Consider the following 21,234-nt stretch of genomic DNA (forward strand, 5'->3'; position numbering starts at 1 on the left):
CTATGCTAAACTCTATATCGGCTCATTTTCCACCGAAATCCGATTGACTATTTTGATTTTAAATAAAGTGTTTTATTTTATGAATTGTCGCAAAAATTTTAAGTGTAGATTGGCGGCACTTAAAAACCGCCAAATCTGTAGCGGCGGTGGCGTTAATACGTAAGTACCGAATTTTTATTCCATACTTTTCTGAATCATATTACTTCAAACATTGGAATATACAAGAAGTATACATAAACACATAATGTTATACCATTTAATTTTTCAAAAAAAGTATTTTGAGAACAATTTTTATCAAAAAATTATAAACTAAAAAACGGAAAATAAAGAATTCTTAGGATAAAAAAAACGATTTTAAGAATTCTTAACATTGAAATAAAAACTTTCATATTGTTTCTTTTTTTATTATTCTTATAGTTCTTAATCAGACGTAAAAAACCATTCTGTAGAGAACCATCATCAAATGAAAAAAAAATATTTACAAGCAAATTTTTTATTGTAAAAATCATTGCACTTACCTGATTTATGATTCCCGGAGAATTCCAAAATGATAAGTTCCTTGTTTGAAAACTTTATTCTCAAATAATAGATACATAGTTTATACCTTCATTACTTTTAGATAACATACTACACAGCAAAATTTTATAATTGATATGAATTTGAATATGTAGCTAAAAACAGAATAGCTGAATTCTAGTTGAACTTATTCTTTCAAAATTAAAAAAAACTTACCAAGAAAACGATTTAAATTAATTAAGAATCAGCACAAATGGCACTATTTCAAGTAACTTGGATAATTTTTTATTGTTGTTTTCCGAATTATATGGATACAGAAATATATACTATTCTATAACGAAGAAGAATATGCTATAACTATTACAATTCTGTATGTTCTGAATTCATATTTATTCACTGGAATGACGAAAGCAATGTTGACTTCACTTTAATTCGTAATGAATTGAAGACAGAAGAAATGCATTTTACCTTAATACACACATCTGTAACAGTATCCGAAATCGGAAGTCATCAGTTGCAAGTTTGTTGATAATAGAAATTAAAAATTATTGAGGAATTTTTCTTCAAATGTTTGGCGTGTTCTGTTCCTGAAAGATTTACTAATATTCTGGAGATTTTTTTCAAGTTCTTCGGCCTTTTCCTTAGGGAAATTTTGTTTCTTATTTGCTGCTAAAAAATGGCGTCTGATTCAGTCAATGACTTTGATGGAACTAAATGAAAACGTGATAAATTAATGTCCGATATTTACAGTCTCCCGCTAGACGGCGTACTCGAGCGTTGCGATCGCGAATTCTCACCGAAGTCGGTGAGAATGGTCCCTGAGAGAAAAAGTAGACTTGATTGGTAAATTTTTAGAATGCAAATATATTTCACTACTCGATGGCGATTAAAGGTGCGACAAACGCATTCAAAACTTTTTAAGCTCTTCAAGAGAAAGCTCTTAAGGCTCATTCCCACTGTATACAAAAATTACGCAGATGCGAATTTGAAGGATCAGATGAAATATATTCAGAGGCCATTCTCAGCGATTTTGATAAATGGAAATTAAATGCCTTCAATAAAAAATATTATAAATAAATATGTTATTAATAAAAATAATAATCCTAGTGAAAAATGCTTTCCCTTAAGAACTTTTAAACCATGCTAAGGTTTCAATCGCATCTGCGTAATTTCTTGAGTAAGGATAGAACCGTAATCTACAGTAAAATAATATCAGAAACCTTCAATTTAGCAGAAATAGGAAGTTCGAAGATTCTTCCTGATATTTTATAAATAAAAACAAATCAAAGCTGCAAGTTTTCTGTTCTTTGATTGCTATTGATTATTTCTTTATTTTATAAATTATAAGATGATTGTCATGCAATTCCGTTTAATATCGAAACGATTTCCTAAATTTTTTTATAAATTACATGCCAATTCTCGGTGCCAATGTTCGTACTTGTATCGACACATTTTTCAAATAAATTCCCGTTGTCTGCCGGTAAGAATAAATCTTGACTGTTCAAATAAGAAAAGGAGTATATAGAAAGTAAAAAATAAGCTTGATTTCAAGTACCACATTTTCTTCATGTAGTTTTTATAATGTGTTACTTTTGAACTGTGCTCAACTATAATTGTTTCTGAAGATTAATATAATTAATAATCAACTGTAACGCGACACTCGGCAGCAGAGTGTACTTAACTTTACCATTTATATCGTATATGCTAACAACCTGTACAATATAAGTTGATTTATAATATGACTTTTTTTCTACCAAAATTCGCTGATTTGTTTATTTTTTGCCAATTGGTTATTAATATAAATTGATGTGGCATAATTTCAATTACAAATTCTTTAGTAGAGCGCTGTAAAAAATCCTAATAGATTGTGCAATTAAGGAAAAAATTATGCTATATTTTTGTTTTCATTATATTATTTATTAAATTGCTATTATTATTGACAATTTGTGGAAATTAAACCTTTTTGAATTTACAACATGTTGAAATGCTTTATATAGAATGATTCATTCATGAAATGGTCTATTGAGTTTTTAAAATCGTAAAGTAATTTATCAATATAGCAATAAAGAAAACAAAAGAAATAAAAATATGGCCACCGAAGCCGACGTCTTCAAGGGGTACCGGCCTCAGAAGCTGTAAAGCAAAACTTTTTCTACTATTGAGAGAGAGACTAAATCAAATGCAAAAATTAACTCTCTCAGAACCCCGAAGGTTTTGTAGAAGTCCCGGAAAAAAATGCATGAAATACGTAAAACCAATTTAGAAAAGAAATTCAAACTAAATCTTGAGAAAATAAAAACTCACATTAAACCGGTCAAGCAGCGATTTCACAAACAAACAAAATGCAAAGGAAACACTTAAAACAGAAGAAAACAATGCCCTCTATTAAAATGCGTAGAATGAAAAAAAGAAGAGAAGTAAAAGAAAAGATTACATAACAAATTAATATAATGCTTAACTGGAGCTGCTCAGTTAAGACTTGAATTGCGCCATGTTAAAAGAAATAAAAAAATTAATATTCTTCAATCATTTTCTTAATCAAAAAATTAACATTACAAAAGTTAAATGGAAAATCATTATTACTCAAATTATTCTCAGCCTCCCTAAAACTTGCAACGTTATTGCAAATATTTTTAATCCTAACCAATTGTGAAAAAACTAAATTTTTAAAAATTATCAATTAATTCAGGTTTATTTTTTTAACTAATTAATTTTAGGGAAGATTTCAGTATCGTGATCTGTGGCAGAATAATTGCCAAGTCTTGGAAACTTCCTGGCAGTCGCCCGCTAGAAACTTAAAAAAAAATCACGGAAAGGGAACAACTCAAAAAGTATAACTCATAGCCACCCCCAGGCAAACATTACATGTTTTGTTTGTTTTTTAAATTTGCAAGTTTAATATCTATTTGGCACCTTGGCGATTGTAGTTGGCGCGACAGATCCCGATACGGAAAATATCCCCGAATTTTATGTTGCATTATTGATTCAAAAACTCAAAGCTTAAATTTTATAAGTTGTAAACGTTATATTCAATACTTAAGTTCTACTTAAAACTTCTTTGAGATGGCAGAAAATTTTTTCTCTGTTTTAGAAATTAACTTTTTTCAGTTTACCATATTTAGAGGAATGCTTTTCATCATTAGTTTTTTATTTATTTAGAATTTTCATTTTTTGAAAAAATGACCTCTATTAAAAGTACTGCAAAATTTCTTAATTTAGCCTCTTATGTCTTGCAGGAATCTTTAGCAGAATGTCTTAGCACACCCTGAGCTGTTATGCCGAATATGAAAATGAATAGACATTCAATTAATTTTTTGTCAAAACAAGTATATTGTCTCAGTTTAATTTATTTAAATAGAATACATAATTTGAACAGTAAGAAATTATGACTTGTTATTTTATAAGAAGCAAAATATGTAAGATTATGATTTTTCCATTATTAAGAAAATATTGCTTCAATAAGAATAAATTTTCCATTTTCATCCATGAATCAAATAAAAAGATTTGTCTTTTATAATAAGTTTTGATTTTTTTCTTGCTGATAGTTTAGAAAAAATAAGTACATTAAAAAAATTTTAATTTTCTTTGATTTATGTTATGACTTCTTATAACTTCCCTATTATTCATTTAATATACTGTTTTATTTGTTTTCTTCTTCCTAACAGGTCTTGTTTGTCAATCCAACAAATACTTTGGCTCGTTTACATTCACAAATAGCAAATAAAGAGGAACCATCTAAAGATAATCAGAATTCTTTAGAAGCTCCATCTGTTGTTTTCAAAGATGTCAGTTTTGATCAACCTGTATCCCATGAAGCATTGATTTCTGCTCTTAAAAAATATAATACGGTAAGTATAAAATTAGGTTGAGATGAATTCCATTTTCTGAAGATGCTAAAAGACATGCACAAAAATATGTAAATTAAGTTGATTTAATAACATTTATGATTTAAATGTGAAAATTAAATTTCTGTTTCATTCATTTTGATTTAATCGGACATATGCCCGTGGCAGAATCGTGGCTACTTTGTCGCAGATCGTTGCCGAGTTCTTGCAGAAAGAGTTTTCCTTTGGGGAATAAAAAATTTTGGTTTTTCTTTTCTTCAGAATTATATTCAAAAGATGTCTTTCTCGCACATCAAAGGAGTGGAAAAAATGCTTGTGATTTTTCTATTTTCGTAATGAAAAATGAAGAGTAATGAAATAAAAAAAGAATTTATTTTATTTTCTACAGTCATTTTTATTCTATTTTTTATGCAGTTATTACTATTGATTTCCACATAGCTTTTAAATCCAATATTCTCAATAGGATATTATTTATTACAACAACTGAATCTGGAAATGAAACCACGCTTTCAGTAACTACTTTTTTAAGAGTCCGATTTGCGTGATTTTGTCGTCAATCTTTTTTTTTTTTAGTAGTTACTGCTAAGGATTTCACGATTTTTCTATTATTATTTTAATGTGATGATGAATTACAAAATTCCGAAAAGGAAATAGTTTGTTATTCCCCAACAAAATGAGAGAATATCACTCAAAATTTTAGAATCTAAAAAAATTACATATTCAATTAAAAAAATATTTGTTTGATCAGAATTTTTTTTTTCCGATGTTGACGCTTCTCTTACTTTAAATTAGTAGCATGTGTATTTGTTATTTTTATAAATATCTTTCAGAAAGATACTAATATTAGAGTGGTATGTCACAGAAAGCCAAAAAAATTCTGCCACAGGGGACATATGCAAATATAAATATGACAATTAAACCTTTAAAAAAAGCAAGGCACTGGAAACTAAAAAGGGCACTCTTCAACAAAATGCCTAGTGTTTTCAGAAAAGAATGTGGTCCCTGAAAAGTCATGGAATTCAAAGTTCTTAATTTTTCCTTTAGCACATATCTCGTGCCAATGTGAGTTTCTAATCTAGCAACTATCATGCGCTGGCATGAAATAAGCAGCAAAAGTGTTAAAAAATATTATGATTTTAAAACAGAAGTTGTTTTATTTAAATAAGCAAGTAATTATAACAATAAATTTATGCACTTGGTGAATTAGCTTTAAAATGTATGAAGTTTTCACATTTTGAAAAATTTATTATATTTACAATATCAAAATTTTTCAAATGATATGCAAATGACTGAAAAAACAATAAATACCTGTTATGATTTGCCAAAAAGTTTTCTTTTGGAAAACGAAGCAGATTCGCAATGCGAATAGAGCATGTCGAAAAATTACCACTCAAATTCTTCATTTTGCATATGATCTTAACATTATATCAAAATATTGAAGTTTTTAAAACTCATGTGGAAACAGACCAAAAAAGTTTGAGCTGTTGCTAAAAAAACATCGTAAAGCTGAAGAGACTTACAATAGAAACATTGTAAATACAGTGTGTTAAAATGTGGTTACTGAAATCAAATATTTGCATATCATGATCACATTGTATTATATATATCAAGATCTGAAAAACTTTCAAACAAATAGATTCCTGCCCTTTGGAAGAAAAAAATAAATAAATAGTTGTTAAAAACAATTGATGAACTCCTAGGATTTATGATCCTGTTACTAATTGAGTACCTAAAAAGTTATTACTGAAATTCAAAATCTGCTTGTTGTAATATCATGATAATAAAAATATTGAATTTTGAATAATCTTGCAAAATTGGCTGGAAAAAAAATAAATAAATGACTGATAAAGTCTTGTAATATCATCCTATGAAAAGATCCCTGAGTTTGAAATACCATGTGGAAAGAGACATAAAGCTATAGTAGCAGCCATAAAAACAATTTGGAAATGCTGTGAATTTACCATTGAACCGTTGTGACTCTAACCACATAAATTAAGAAAGATTTATTTAAGGAACATTTTTATTATTAATGTTTTTAACAGTCAAATTAGTGGCTTAAAAGGATAGAATATTGTTGCATGAATTTTTTATTTCAATGTCGCATCCCTATATATCACATAATTGGTTTTATATCTCAATTTTTTTTTTTTGATTGTTTAAAAAAAATTTTAAATACTTACTTATAATCATTTCATTGAAGCATGTTGAAAATAAAATTGAGTTATTTAAAAATTTATTCTTTTATGAATAAAAAAAATCTCATTTATTCGCATTAGTTAAATAACGTATTTTATTGCATTGTCACTGAATTGAGAGTTTACAATCAATATGTTTGAAAGAAAATCTTCTATTACATTAAAATCTAATATAATGACAATGTACAAACTTGCATATTCTTTTAAATTTGTGATTTAATAATTCTAGTAATCGTATAAAATAAATTTATACATATTTGTTTGATCGAACATAGTGCAAATTAACTATGCAAAAAAAAAAAATATCTATCACTAAAATTAGTTTTAGGTTATTGCCTATGTAGGTTTTTAATTCCCTTCAATTCTTAGAATTTTTTTAAAATTTATTACTATAATTAAAATAAAATATAAGTTTTAATAAATACACCTTAAAATCAAGTTTTTTCCTAATTCTCTTAGAGTAATTGGTCTCATAGCAACAATAAAAGATATATTTAATCAATATTTTTCTTTCTTTTAGATTGCTGATCAAATGAGTTGCTTAGTAGATATTTTTTCCCTTACTCCTGAAGACATCCAACGACGAGAGGAATTTTGTAAAACAGTCGAGCTATTATTTAAACCCTTTTTCAATGATTTTAAGATTCAAATGTTTGGTTCGACTGTTAATTCTTTTGGTTTCAAAGGGTGTGATTTAGATCTGACTTTTGAAACAAATGTCCATTATAAAGACAAGGTAAAATACTAAATTTTTGCATAGTTTACAATAAAATTTATTGTTAAGATTTTCCAACAATTAATTTCTAATGCATAATATTTTTCTCACTAGTATGTTGATTGTAATGTTTTTTAACAGTTTGCATTTTTTGCAGCGCTTAAAGTTTTAAGACACATAATTGTGACATTCATGTGCAATTACTTATTTAATTATGGATTTTTATTTCAGAGTTGTTATTTAGAAAGACCAGATCCTCCTTTAGTATCAGAAGTTCTGAGTGGTAAAGTTTCAGTCCAAGAACTTTCTGAATTACCACTGAGGGAACAACTATTATTTATTCATTCAGTTCTCTTAGAATTTTACAAAGACTCTGAAGTTCCTGCAAAGTTTATTAATGCTCATGTACCTCTTGTTAGGTTTTATCATGACAAATACAACCTTAAATGTGACCTCACTATGAAAAATAAGTAAGGAACATATTTTTATTTTATACTAAAAATATATATTTGGAAATAAATGTATCATATAGATTTTTATTTAAAAAATATCATTTTAAACTAATAGAAATATTCATTTTTTATCAATATGCGATAGTGTTTTTTATGTTTCGGAATATAACTCAGAAAAATATAAAACGATCATAAAGAGTAAGAATTTAATTATCTGTCGCATTTAATAGAGTACATGCTGTGCCAAGCAACTTGTCTTTTGAGATAAAAAGTATTAAAAGTTGTCATGCATAAAAAACTAAATCTTGAATGATTATGCATTTGTACACGAGTTAAAAAAAAAATCATATGCCTTATTTTGTGCTAGTTATATGTGTTGTAAATGTTTCATAATTTTGTGCAGGTGCTTTAATTTTTAATTGTTTTCTGTAAACCTTATTACTCAAATGAAAGGTATTTACATATAATTTTTTACAAGTAATATTAATGTTTCATTTTGTTATAAATATTCTATTTAGTTATTAAATTATTCCTTTTTATGCGGAAAAACTCTTCTGTATAAAAAAATTGTTTATTTCTATCAAAAGATTTACAGCTATATACCTCTTTTTATTCAATTTTTTAAACAACAATAAAGATTGTTATTTTAGGCTTTAATTATTTTTGGAATCATAATTTCATCTCTTATTTTTTTCTTCCCTTATACTTAATTTTGTCTAAAACTTTTCTATTGCCCATAAGAGAATGGTATATTTTGCAAAAAAATAGTAATATTCCCATATAAGTTGAAAAAGAATTTTTTTTCATTTTTAATTACTTAAATTTATTTATTTTTCATTGTTTGTTGTATCAAAATAAAATATTGATTGCCCATGAATAGCATAATCTTTTAATGTACCTTTTTTATAGCATTTTTTAACTTTAAATTAATTATTTTTATTTCAGAAACCTATACTTTTTCAACTTATTTGTATTGTGTTTTAGTTATTGCATAGCTCTAGTTATATAAATGGATTTGTAAACTTGTTTAATGTTGGTCTTTATGTTTCAGAGTTGCTTTTGCAAATACCAAACTCCTATATCTTTATGCAAAGCTAGATGAACGTGTAACTCCTCTTATGATGACTCTACGATACTGGGCAAAACATGTAGAATTAATTGGTAAAGGATTGATGTTTAACACTTACACTATCTCTCTACTGGTTATCTATTTCTTACAAACTCGGAACCCGCCTATACTTCCAAGTGCTGAGTTTATTTTATCCTTATCAGGTAACATTTTTTTTTAATTATTACAAATGTGTTGTTCTATCAATAGTCTTAATGTTCAATGGTCTATTTAAAGATCAGCTATAAGAGATACATTTAAGATAAATTTATTTATTGTAAAAACAGACTCCTCATAAAATATTTTATCTTTATAACAATACTTTTTGTTTTAAAAATAAACCCTTCACAAAATTCTTCTTTTTAAAAACTTAGATGCTGTCTTTGAGTTATAATTTTTAAACTACAGCTCCTTGTTAGTTAGTTTGCAATTTTTGTCAAAATCTCAACAAAAAAGAGGACCTAAGTTTTATAAGAAAGATTTTTCCTTTTCGAAAAGAAAAAAGAATTTGACTGTTTACTAAAAGTCTGGACTCCTGTTTTTCTTTGAAAACTCATTTTTTACCCAGATACTTTTAATCAGTGTTATTCTTTAGCCAGTAACTCTACTCATAGATTATAAATAAAAAAAACATGTTTATTTTTATGTTACCTTTATTCATGGCTAACAAATTAGCATAGTTTAAGAGAATTACTCACAAAGCTTTATTAAACTATAGAGTCATGATAAATTTTAAGGTTTGCTATCTTCCAAGATGTTAAAGAATTAAATACCCTACAGACATCTCAAAAATCATCATCATTTCAGAGTCCATTTTGAAAAGTTTTGTTATTTAGAGTTTAAGTTTAAAAGATGTGTCCACATGTCTTTTTAGAAATCAGCACATATAAGCATTGGTTAGTTTTTTAGATTCTGGAATCTTTCAACAGATTAGAAATAATAGTAATTTAGTAAATTAAGTAGAGTCGAAAATTGTTGATTAAATGAAATATTTGATATCTTTCAAAGTTGCATAGTAACATACTCAATAGCAACACTCAGGAGTCTATTTGACAAAAGTTTAGTTACCTAGGGATAAAATTACCAAACAGACATCTTGACCGAAAGCAGCGCATGTAAGTATTGGCTAATTTTTAGATTCTGGTGTCTTGTCTAGCTTTAAAGAAATAAATAGTTAACTTTTCAAAGATATGCAACCCCATCTGTAATTAAACCAATCTATATAAAATAACTTAATTTCAATGTTATTTGTTATATTAAGAGAGTACTGATTTTTAAACAGGCCACTGTGTGTTAATAGAGTTAAGATATTTGATTTAGAATTTTTTTTCTTTGTGTATATTAACCACCATTCCATTTACAGATTTCATTTTCATAGTAATAGGTAATCTATGAGTTTGCAAATCCTTGCCAAGGTAAAAAATGAAAATTAACATTTTCTATTTATACTATTTTATATAAGCTATTCAAATTAACCCTCTGAGCATTTGCTTTGGTTTCTCTGATCTTTAAGCCTGCAGGCTTTTCTTCATCAAATGACCGGTTTTATCCACTTTTTTCAATGGGAAATGTGTGCATAATAAGGAAATTTCAATAAAAAAATTTCCAGGAGCTCAGTGATTGGAGGGTTAGGATCATGACAAAATTGTATTAAGATTTCCATGTTCAAATTGCAAAAATTTTTGTTGATTAATTGTTCTTTGATTTTTATGTTTAAAGACATTAAGCTGTTGTAGATAACAAATGTGTTTTATCAAACTTAACACCATAGATTTTGTGTTAAGTTGTGTTGTTTTGCATATTTCATCATTTGCATCATTGCTAAGAAAATTTATTCAAATGGAATTAGTTCCTTAATTAACTGACTGTGAGGCTTTAATTTATGAAATCGATAGTCATTTGCCAACATTACTAGATTTTCTACTGAACCCATATATTTTGCCAGTTTCTCCTACTCTCTTGGTCAAAACAAAAATTCTTTTGCTTATGGTATAATTTGAAAATTACTGTAAAATCCCCTTTTTATAATCCACTTTATGCACAGTTTATAGTTTACTTTAATACTTAAATGTGTATTATTTTTAACCAAGCCATAAATTAATTAGTCTAATGAAAATCTAACTGGGTTTTTTTTTCCACGGACTATCTAAAAAACATAATGTTTTATAGATTTGAATAGTTTTCGCAAAACAAAATAGTTTTTTTTCTCAGGTTTTCACAATTTGGTTATATTTCCTCTTGAAGAAATTACATATAATTTTCATTTTATTTATGAATTACATTTACATTTTTTCCCAGTTATTAATTCTGACTAATGTTTGTTATTCTGTTTATAAATATTTAGTATTTTGAAAGTTTTATTTATAAAGTGTTTGACATTTTAGATAAGTTTGATACAGATGATATGAAAGACAGAAGTTTTCTAGATTTGATAGACAGCATACCTCCTACCAAAAATCAACAAAGCATTGGTAATTAGTTTCCATTAATTATTCCTATATCTTCTCTAACCTATTTTTCACTATGTGTACAATTGTAAAAAAAAATATTCAGTTTTGATTAAAATTCTATTTCTTTTTAGACATAAAATTGGAGCATAATTACTGAAAGCTAGAGGTTAAATTTGTAATATTCTCAAGTCAGATTCAGTCATTATTCGGTTTCAATACATTAATATTTGTTGTATTCTATGTTCTATTAGCATTTGTTCTATTGTAATTTCTAATCAACACTAATATATGAAGGTACTGCTTTTGCTAATATATGCATATGACAAAAAAGGTGGTCAAAACCTTTTATTTTAAGTTTTTGATATGTTGCAATAATATTTTTTACTAATGTTATTTAAATAAATTTGTAATAAGTAATAAATTTTCTTAAGAAATATAAATTGCTTTTACTAAAAGGTTTTTATTTTATTTTTTCTCATTTTAAAGTTTTTGTTCTGGTGTTTTCAAATTTATACTAATTTCTTTTTGCGAAAGAGTTAGGTAGTAGCATATATATATATCTGCATCTAACACTCTTACATCTGTGTCCTCCATAACATCTATTATCTAGTTTTAAGAGTTGCAAATAAATTTTTTAGACTTATAAATATTCTGAGAAGAACTTTTTTTTATTTCAATTTAATCAAATTATAATCTATGATGGAAATGAGCTTTTTGGGTCTACAATAGTTTAATTTTTAAAACTGTTTTATCAGATTTTTGAAGTTAAATTGATTTTATACATATATTTTGTAAGCCATTAAAACACTGTAAAGTTATTTTTAAAAAAAATTGTATTTTATTTCTTTCTTAAAAAACAAAACTGAGTTCAATATAATTTTACATTTTGATGTATTACTGTTATTCTTGGTCAGAAAATTTATCTATGTCGTACATGTCTATGTTATACATGTCTAATTTTAAACTGCATATTACTGGGGTCAAAATTTGTTTAGTTTTTAAATGAATTGTTATTAATTCAAATCCTTAGTGTGATTAAAACCTTTTCAAAAATTGAAGGATAAAGTATATGTATAATACTTTTTAAACACATGAAGAGTCACATACTTTGCTACAATTTTGTTTTATCAAATATGACAAATGCTCACAAATCTATGCTAGAGGGAAAAATATATTATCTTAATTAATAGTTAATTGTATATAAATTGCTTATATCTTTAATTATAAATAAATTGAGTATGAGTAACCTTAATATTTTGATTAAAGAAAACTTTCCATTAAAAAATTGAATTGTCCACAGGCTTAAATTTTTCATTAACACCTTCCCATTTTTGAATTTTAATGTTATAATTTCTGTATTTTAGTAAGTTTTTTGCTCAAATTAGTAAAAAAATATTTGTAAAATTTCTTATACTAATCATGTAATTTTTTTTTTTTTTTAAATATTTTATGATTTTTTCAAATAGTTTGAGTCATGTTATATTTGAACATAAATGATCTCTTTTTAACTATTTCTGCTAATAATTTTATTCTAAAATTTTATAGCAAATTCTACAAGTCAATTATTTTCTAGAAATTAGTTTCCACCCTCTAACGGACAGAAAAGTGCATGAAACTTTTACTATTTTAAAAGTTGGCAGTATTTATATTTGAATTACACTGATTAAGATTTTATTGAAATTGTATTAGATTTGCATATATTTGTTACATGTTTTAAAATTTTATTTTAAATGTATTTTATGTAAATAGACATTTTATGTAAATACATATTATGTATACACAAATTATGTAAATACACATTTTATGTGTATTTACATTATGACAGCTGATGTATCATATTTTAAATTTTATTTATTTTTAATTTCCAGATGACTTGTTAAAAGAGTTCTTTTTCTTTTACCTGTACTTTGATTTTACTCGAGTTATTTGCCCAATGACGGCAACTGCTGTTCCCAGAGATGACTTCTTTTCTAAAGAAGAAAACAAGCGTTTTCGTGTAAGAACAATTTGTATATCATGTTTTTAACATTGCAAATCATAATTGATTTATTCACTTCAAAGTCTGGTGATTGACCTATATTTTTTATTATGTATTGAGATGTTAACATTTATTCTTTATTTTAAGTGTAAAAAGTGGAAAAAATAATCATCTTTATTTTATTTTTTATTATAGCTAATCTGTAATAACAACACATTGTTGTTAATTAATTATCATATTTAGAAAGATTTATAAACACAAGAACTTAAATGATCTACAATTTTTTTTTGTGTTCAAATACACATAGAAAATAGTCAATACAAAGTCAAATACTCATAGAAAATTTAGTATAACTTAAAAAAGATATAATACTATTAATACTTCATAGCCATGTCTTTTAAAGAAATCAGAAACATAGATAGACTCAGTAAGGTTATTGATATCTGCAGCTAGAATTTGATCTCATTCTGGGAGCAAACATTAGACTGATGACTTTATTTGTATTTTCAAGTTTTCTTACTGAAAGCAATAGTTCTGCTCCAATAAAAAATATTAATATTGTTATATGTAAACTATTCTTTCTCGGTATTTGAAGTGTGTTTCAAATCTTTGTCTTTCTATGTTTTTTATCTGCATATGTAAGAAGATTGTTTTAGAAAATATACCAATATAAGAAGGGATTTGTAATGTCATCCATTCTGAATAAATGAAAATTTTTCATTTGTAAAACTCCCCAAACCATAACATTGCTTCTGCCATGTTAGCCCATCATCATCACCCAACCATGGCTATATCTAGGCCCATTTTTAGAGTTCTATCTTGTAACAGCCATGGTAGAAATGTCAGGTAATTTTGACTCAAGGCAGATGACATGGACAGTACCTGAGCTGGTACCCCTCTCTCCAAAGTTCCACACCACAAACAACAAGAGTACTTTTAACCATGATAGATTTAGCAGGCACCTTGTTGCGTGTACATGCCAGTTATTTTTGTAGGCCAATAGGATTGGTAATAAATTAACTGATAATATATTTACAAAAGGTTTTGAAAAATCAATGTTTTTCTTTATCAAGAAATCTTATTTTTGGACATTTAGCCTGTTTTTAATGCAGTCTTTTTTTCTCCTTGTGTAAACATAGATAACCTTTGTGACTATTGATATGGTTTTTGATTATTCAATTGGACCATTAATTTGTGGTTCTTTAAATTTTAAATTTCTTCTGTTGTACATTTTTTTTTAATCTGCAACAGAAGTTTAGTTCTTTAATTACTTTTATTTTCTTTGGTAAGTTAAATTTCTATGACTTATACCTATAAAGAATTTACATTCCAGCTCATTTAGAATCATTTTTGTTAGGAGACTTAACTCATTATCTTATTTAAATAATGATATCCAGTGATTTATATTTTGAAAGCATCATTTTCTGATGCAGAAATTTGTCTCTCAGTGTTTTACAAATTATAATATAGATTATTATTCTTTTCAGATGAATTCAATATGTATTCAGGACCCACTGTGTCTTTCTCACAATGTTGCAGAACTGGTTGATTACAAACATTGCAAAAAATTTTTCACAGAGTTAATTCAAGTCGGTAAACTATTTCAAAATTATAATGACTCTATTTCAAATCCACTTGACTTAATTACAATTTTAGATAAACCAAAAGAATATTCAATTCACAAAATTAGCAATGAAAAGACTGTCTCTTTTGATCTACCTTTAGTTTCCAATACTGACATTAAACCGACTGATGAAAATGTTTTGTCAACTGCTCAAGATATACTCAATATTTTACAAAAAGTGCTACTATTTGATTGTCGCGTTCTTAGAATGGAAGAAATTATCAGTTTATTGAACATGCAGGATGCACTAGTTGCTCAGCAAAGAAGAGAATGGTTAGATAAGATCCAGCTCAGAATTTCCCGTGATGAAGCTATGCCACACTTAAAAAATCGTCGGAAAAAAAATACATCTGATACAAAAGAAGACAATGTTTCTAATAAAGATTCCTTATTGGACCAATTTCAGAAATTTAACTGTGACCATAAATTAGTTTTATGTGCTGAATGTATAGTGTCAAAAAATACCTGGCTTGGTCGAGGTCATATACACATTGCTTCCTTACCATCGAGTGATCCATTAGTTCAAGAAAAATTAATTTCAGAGATTGTTGCAAAGCAAAATGCTTTAAATCTTACTGAACAAAAAATCAAACCATTTTTGTTTTTGTATGAATCTTATATTAGTCATTTGAATCCAGATAAACTTATGGTTAATTTTAGACCCCTTCAAAGGATGTCTTTTAATCCTATACTTGGAATTTTCTTAAAAGAATATATTAATGTCTTGTTGAAAAAATTGTCCTGATTAGTTTTGTTCTTGTTTTCCAGTTTTATTTATGTAAATAGATAATAAATTTAATTTTATGGATTAATGTTTTTAATTTATTTTATATTTCACCTAATTGATTAAATTTATATTCTACAATATTTCTATCACAAATGTGTCCTTTTAGAACTCCGGTTTTTGGAACGTTTTTTAATATCATGTTAACCCTTTTGCTTACGGCAGGTACAATAAGTAGACCAGAGTGGCTTCATTATACTAAGCACCATAAGTAAAAAGTTAAATTAACCCTTTTCTTATGGTGTTCCATGTTGTACCATCACAGGCAGACCACATGTTGTGCCAGCCATAAGCAAAATGTTAATACCGAACATGCATGATTGTGCTGATAACATATTAACCAAATGTGTGCCTAGGAGTAATATATTCATTTTAAAATGAGTAAAAATTTTCATCTCTAAAAGCTATATTTTAATATTTAAAATGTGCATTACAAACATAACATTAGATTTTAATCCATGCATACTAGAATACATTATTAGATTTATATTTAATTTCTTAGATTGATGTTTATAACTGATTAATTTTCCTGCTACTTTTTACGTTTTAAGCTATTTATAAAAGAAAAAATAAGTACTTTCAAATTGCATTAGGTTTTAAAGGATTAAATGAACTGATGTTGTCGTTAAAAAATTAATGACTTTGGTACTCTTTAAGGATTTACTAGTTGAAAAGTTGGGGAAATGTGATGATAACCTATATTTTCAACTGTGTCAGGAGAGCATTTTTGATGAAAAACATAATTTTTATGTAGACTATATGACTTTTCTGAGTATTAGGCTCTAATGTAATTTTCTAGTCTGGAAACTTGTAAAGTGCCTATCTGGAAATAGTACTAAGAGGTAGTTAATTTTAAAAATTTCGTTAATCAATATATTTCCTAAAACTCTTCAATTCAAAATAAATTTGGTGCATAGCAAAATGTTTTGATTTGTATTGAACTGTAAGATAAAAAAATATTTGACTTGGTGTGCATTATATTCTTTCAGAATAAAGGTCTTTTCAATAATAAATAAGTTGATGTCTTGCCATGAATGTGGCAAAAAAAAATTTTTTTTTTAAGAATTTTTCTTTTGGGGGGGGGGAGGAATAAGATAAAACTGAACCATTTAAGTTTTACAGAACAAAATAAAAAGTTTTCAGTAAAGAGAAATAAGATAGAGCTTTACTAGAACATTAGAAGATTTTAGCTCATGATGTTTTATTTGCCAACAAATATGAAGATCAGCAATTCATGACAAAAATTTTTGAAAACTATGCAAGAAATGTTGGATCACAAATAAATAAATATAAAGCCAAAAGTGAAAAAATAAATTATGAGACTCACTGTTGAAATCGAATTGAAAGTGGCGAAATAGAAGACGTAAGAAATGTACTTTTCTTGGCACAACAGTTAATTAGACGGGAGGAGCAGATGCAAAGATAAGAGCAAAAATTTCAAAAGCAAAATATTGCTCCAAAAGTTTGGCGATGAAATAATTAAATACTAAAGTCTGAAATTTATATTTTTTACTCAATGGTACGGAACATACTATTAAACGGGTCAGAAACATGATAAGTTACAAAATTGCAGAATATAAACTAAACAGATTTTTAAGAAATATTCTGAGCTCAAACCATATCTAACTGAAACCTCTCCAGTAAAAACCAAACAGGAGCAAATCACTTTTAATGTAAAAAGAAAAAGATAAAATGGTTTAGTCCCCTTTTGAGAATTTCCTCGTGAATACCATCAGTAGCCTTAATGTGGGTACCATAAGGCAAACGAATTGTGAGAAATTGTTTATAAAAACAAATTGGATTTTTAAAAACTTATTAAAAATACTATATTGTTTGGCTGATTGCACCTAAGCAGTATTCTACTTTCATTTAGACTGACTCAGTTATTTTTCTCTTATATCTTCAGAAATTTCTTAGAATATCCAATTGTAAACACTGTTTCAAGTTTTGTTTTAAACAGGATTTGATTTTCACAAAAAAGGTCTACGATGGAATCAGCATTAAATTTATCCCAATATGCATCACTTTCTAGGGGCATAAGCAACTGAGATGACTTGAATGCAATTTTAAGGCATAAAGAAAAACTCGCATACAATCATCTAAACAAATTTCTAAATTCTTTCTAAAAATTCTATACAAATAAAATCTTTCTAATTTAAAGTTTTCTAAATTGAATTTTAAAAAGGTTTTTTTAGAATGAAATGAATAATTCTGAGAAAACAGAAGAAAAGCCTGTTACTTATAAACAGAAAATTTCTTTTGCTTTATAATTGAAAAATAAATCTTTGATTTCAATTGTGTGTGAAGTAAATGGGTTTTTTTTCCCAACCACTAAAATTGTACTTTCCATTTTCGAAATGTGTAGCCCTAAGTGTCTATCTCGTTAAATGTAACTCGATACTTCAAAGAAATTTAAACATTTGTTAATTTCCTAAAAATTTAAAATTAAAAGAATCATTTTTTAATAATTTTAAAAAATATGTTTTTTTAAGTATTTATATTTTTCTTGAAAAGAAAATTAAACTAAGTTTTTGAAAATTTTATTCATTGATTGATAAATAGAAAATTGAATCAATAGAACATTTATGCGTAAACTGTGCGAAATAAATTAATTGTGTGTGTAAAAATTTTATTCATTGATTGATAAATAGAAAATTGAATCAATAGAACATTTATGCGTAAACTGTGCAAGTTGCATAAAAAAAATAATTTAAAAATAGCTTGCGTAAAATCCCTCGATAACTACTTAACCAAAACAAGCAGTGTCTCTACTTTAATTTTTATAATATGTTAAGAAATTGAAGGCCCATTTAAAATTTTTAAAACACATTTAAAAAAACTTACATTTATGCCACTGTTACTTTCTCAACTAGAGTTAAGTCATTAAGAATTTTTTCAAAGGTGCTCTAATACCTTAAAATAATACATTCAATGCCTTAAAAAATATCTAAGTACTCAAATTGAGAATTTTTACGGACCACTCTTAATGCACTGTGTGTATTTTGGAAACTTTATATGCCTTTTTCTCTGATTACATTGATCACTTTGATAGAACTTAAAACTCGGAGCAAATTTTCTTCATCTGTCTTTACTTATCAACTGAATATTTAAAATTGCATTCCTTACAACAAATACGTTGGATATTACTTATTTTTATTACATTTCATTGTTTTGTTATTAAGAATTTTCTGACGTACTTATTAGTTTTCAATGAATTTTTGCAAAAATTAGTGTATTAAAAATCCTCTTTGTACAACTATTGATTTCACGTATATAATGGAAAAAACTTGCTTTTTATCCTTACTTAAAAACCGCAAATGTTTTTAGATTAGCCGTAAGTCATTCAAAAAAAAGAACTAAATAAAAAATAAAGCGATTAAAACTCTTTTTTACTTTGAATCGCCTTAAAAAATTAATTTTTATGGCTCATTAATTTTTTAATAGAGAACTGTTTTTCAAGAATTTGATTTATTTTATTCTCTTGCTAAAAAAAGTTTTTTCTTCAAAATATACTAATATTCTTCATCGCTAGAATAGAATAAATCCTTAATTACATTAAAAAAATGTTTAGCTAGCTAAATAAAAAAGCAATAATATTAAATGACGAGAAATTCTGGATCAAGCACTCGGAAGATTAAAAGAAAATGGAACAAACTGCAAGTTACGCATTTCTAAACGTAACTCCTTGGAAAATTTAATTTTGCTTATTTTACTTCTAGTTAGTAATTAACAGGGGAATTATTCTAAAACATTTTAATTATCATATATGAATAGTGAAATTCGTATAGTTATTATACTGATACAAAATATTTGCCATCGTACAACTCGTGAGAAGATTCATCATTAGCGCAAAACGGAAAACAACTTAAAAAGATACTTTTCTGAAAATTATCCATATTTTGTCGAAGTTTCGACATAGCATCATTGAAATCTTTCATGCCTTTGCTGTAACCATCAGTCAGCTTCACCCCCGGTGAAGGAACTTTACCCATTTTCCTAGCTGCGTCGCATATTTCGTCATCAGTACCATCTTCGGAGTCGGAATGAAGTACCGTTCCCCGGTAAGTAAGTTCCTTATCTTTAGAACAAGAGAACCATGGGGACAAATTTTTGAAACATCGTGTACCACCAGTACCAGTCGTACAATGAGAACTTTGTAAATCAGTGCCAGATGTACCAAGTGCTGTAGATGCGAAACTTGCCAATCCTATTCCAATACTGAAAGTTTGCGTATTTTCACACCACTCTATGAGCTCCTTGACACAATCCGATTTAATTTTTGAATCATTTTTAGCTCCTTCTGATAACAAAATGGCGATCGATGCGATAGAAATTGATAATATTTGTTTGATAAAGAGCATTTTTGAATGGTAACTCTATATATCTAATAAAAATACTATGTACCTTAAAAGTCTCTGATGATTTAGTTTGCTGTAAACTTGCCTTGCTATTAATTAAACGAATCGAAATTTCCTAAATGCTTGACGTCATCTTTTTGCGTGCTTATAAACTTTGTTGCATGTATACAGTCTTATTAAAGTCTAGAATTTCGACCTTCTTAGTCATTAAAATAAGCTATTGGAACCACAAAATTGTTTATAATTGACTGTACACACGTTACCCATTGTGCAATCCTTTCTGTTGCGTGCCATCTTTGTTTAAAAAATTGATTAAATTAAAAACAATTATGGACAAGTATTGTTATCTTTTGCGTTACAACTAACATTGCAATATATAATTTAAAAATAAAAATTACCTTTATAAACTGTAAAATTATATTATTTCTCGTGATAAAATTTTTCAATAACTGTGCAAAAACCGTCATCATTTTTTTTCCTTCTTTAAAATTGTTTGCGCTATGCTATGAATGACACAATCTTACAATAAATCCACGAAATACTCTTATAAATACTCTTTTTCTTTTAATACAGTAAACATTAGTCGTGGTTTGCAGACTTTTACTAACGCTTTTTCTTTAAAAAAATATATATATATATATAATATTTCTGTATACGGTGTTTTTATTAAAGTATTTAAATTATAAATAATCAGCACAATTATTGCCCGTAATGTGTCGTTTTTACATCGTTTGAGAAACAAATATTTTAGGGACTGGTTTATCAGTTAATTTCACTATCCACGCATAATAATTTCTGTAATATGAGCAGTATGGTAAATACTGCTGCAGTTTTTGTAATCTCCATGTCAAGTTTAAAAAAAGAAAAAGAAAAAAAATATGTTGTGGTAACTTAAATATTTACTATTTAACATTTATTTGGAAATTTTAATACATTTTGGTGCTGTCTACAATATGTTATAAATATAAATACCTTAATATGGAAGTGGAAAAATTTGCTGGCTATTATTATGCAGGGTGTCCCGTAACTGTCTCGACTAACTTCTAGGGGAAGCAGGGCACATCATAAGTATTAAGAATTACCTAGGAAATCATGACCGGAAATGTCATCTTACGCTGCTGGGGGCGCTTTCCCATTATGGACATGTTATTCGTGTGCCTTTGAATTTGCACTTTTATTTTTCTAAAATATTTTAATTTCATATAAATT

The 21,234-nt window shown here is 27.0% G+C and overlaps 1 protein-coding gene across 2 annotated transcripts; it reads left to right on the plus strand.

Annotated features, from left to right (window-relative positions):
- The first annotated feature begins 1,746 nt into the window (after positions 1-1,746).
- Positions 1,747-15,691, plus strand: LOC107451367 (poly(A) RNA polymerase, mitochondrial). Of its 2 annotated transcripts, none has more exons than XM_016067434.2 (8): positions 1,747-1,996; positions 4,182-4,364; positions 7,077-7,292; positions 7,503-7,741; positions 8,775-8,995; positions 11,216-11,302; positions 13,150-13,277; positions 14,747-15,691. In XM_016067434.2, exons 1-8 carry the CDS (start codon positions 1,865-1,867, stop codon positions 15,626-15,628), a joined length of 2,088 nt encoding a protein of 695 aa, XP_015922920.1. In that variant the 5' UTR covers positions 1,747-1,864; the 3' UTR covers positions 15,629-15,691. The 2 variants fall into 2 exon arrangements, with proteins under 2 accessions (XP_015922920.1, XP_015922921.1); XM_016067435.3 differs by lacking the exon at positions 1,747-1,996 and adding an exon at positions 3,737-3,842.
- Positions 15,692-21,234: the final 5,543 nt, after the last annotated feature.

The sequence above is a fragment of the Parasteatoda tepidariorum genome, chromosome 8 (genome assembly GCF_043381705.1).
Source record: "Parasteatoda tepidariorum isolate YZ-2023 chromosome 8, CAS_Ptep_4.0, whole genome shotgun sequence".
Classification (NCBI taxonomy): Eukaryota; Metazoa; Arthropoda; class Arachnida; order Araneae; family Theridiidae; genus Parasteatoda; species Parasteatoda tepidariorum.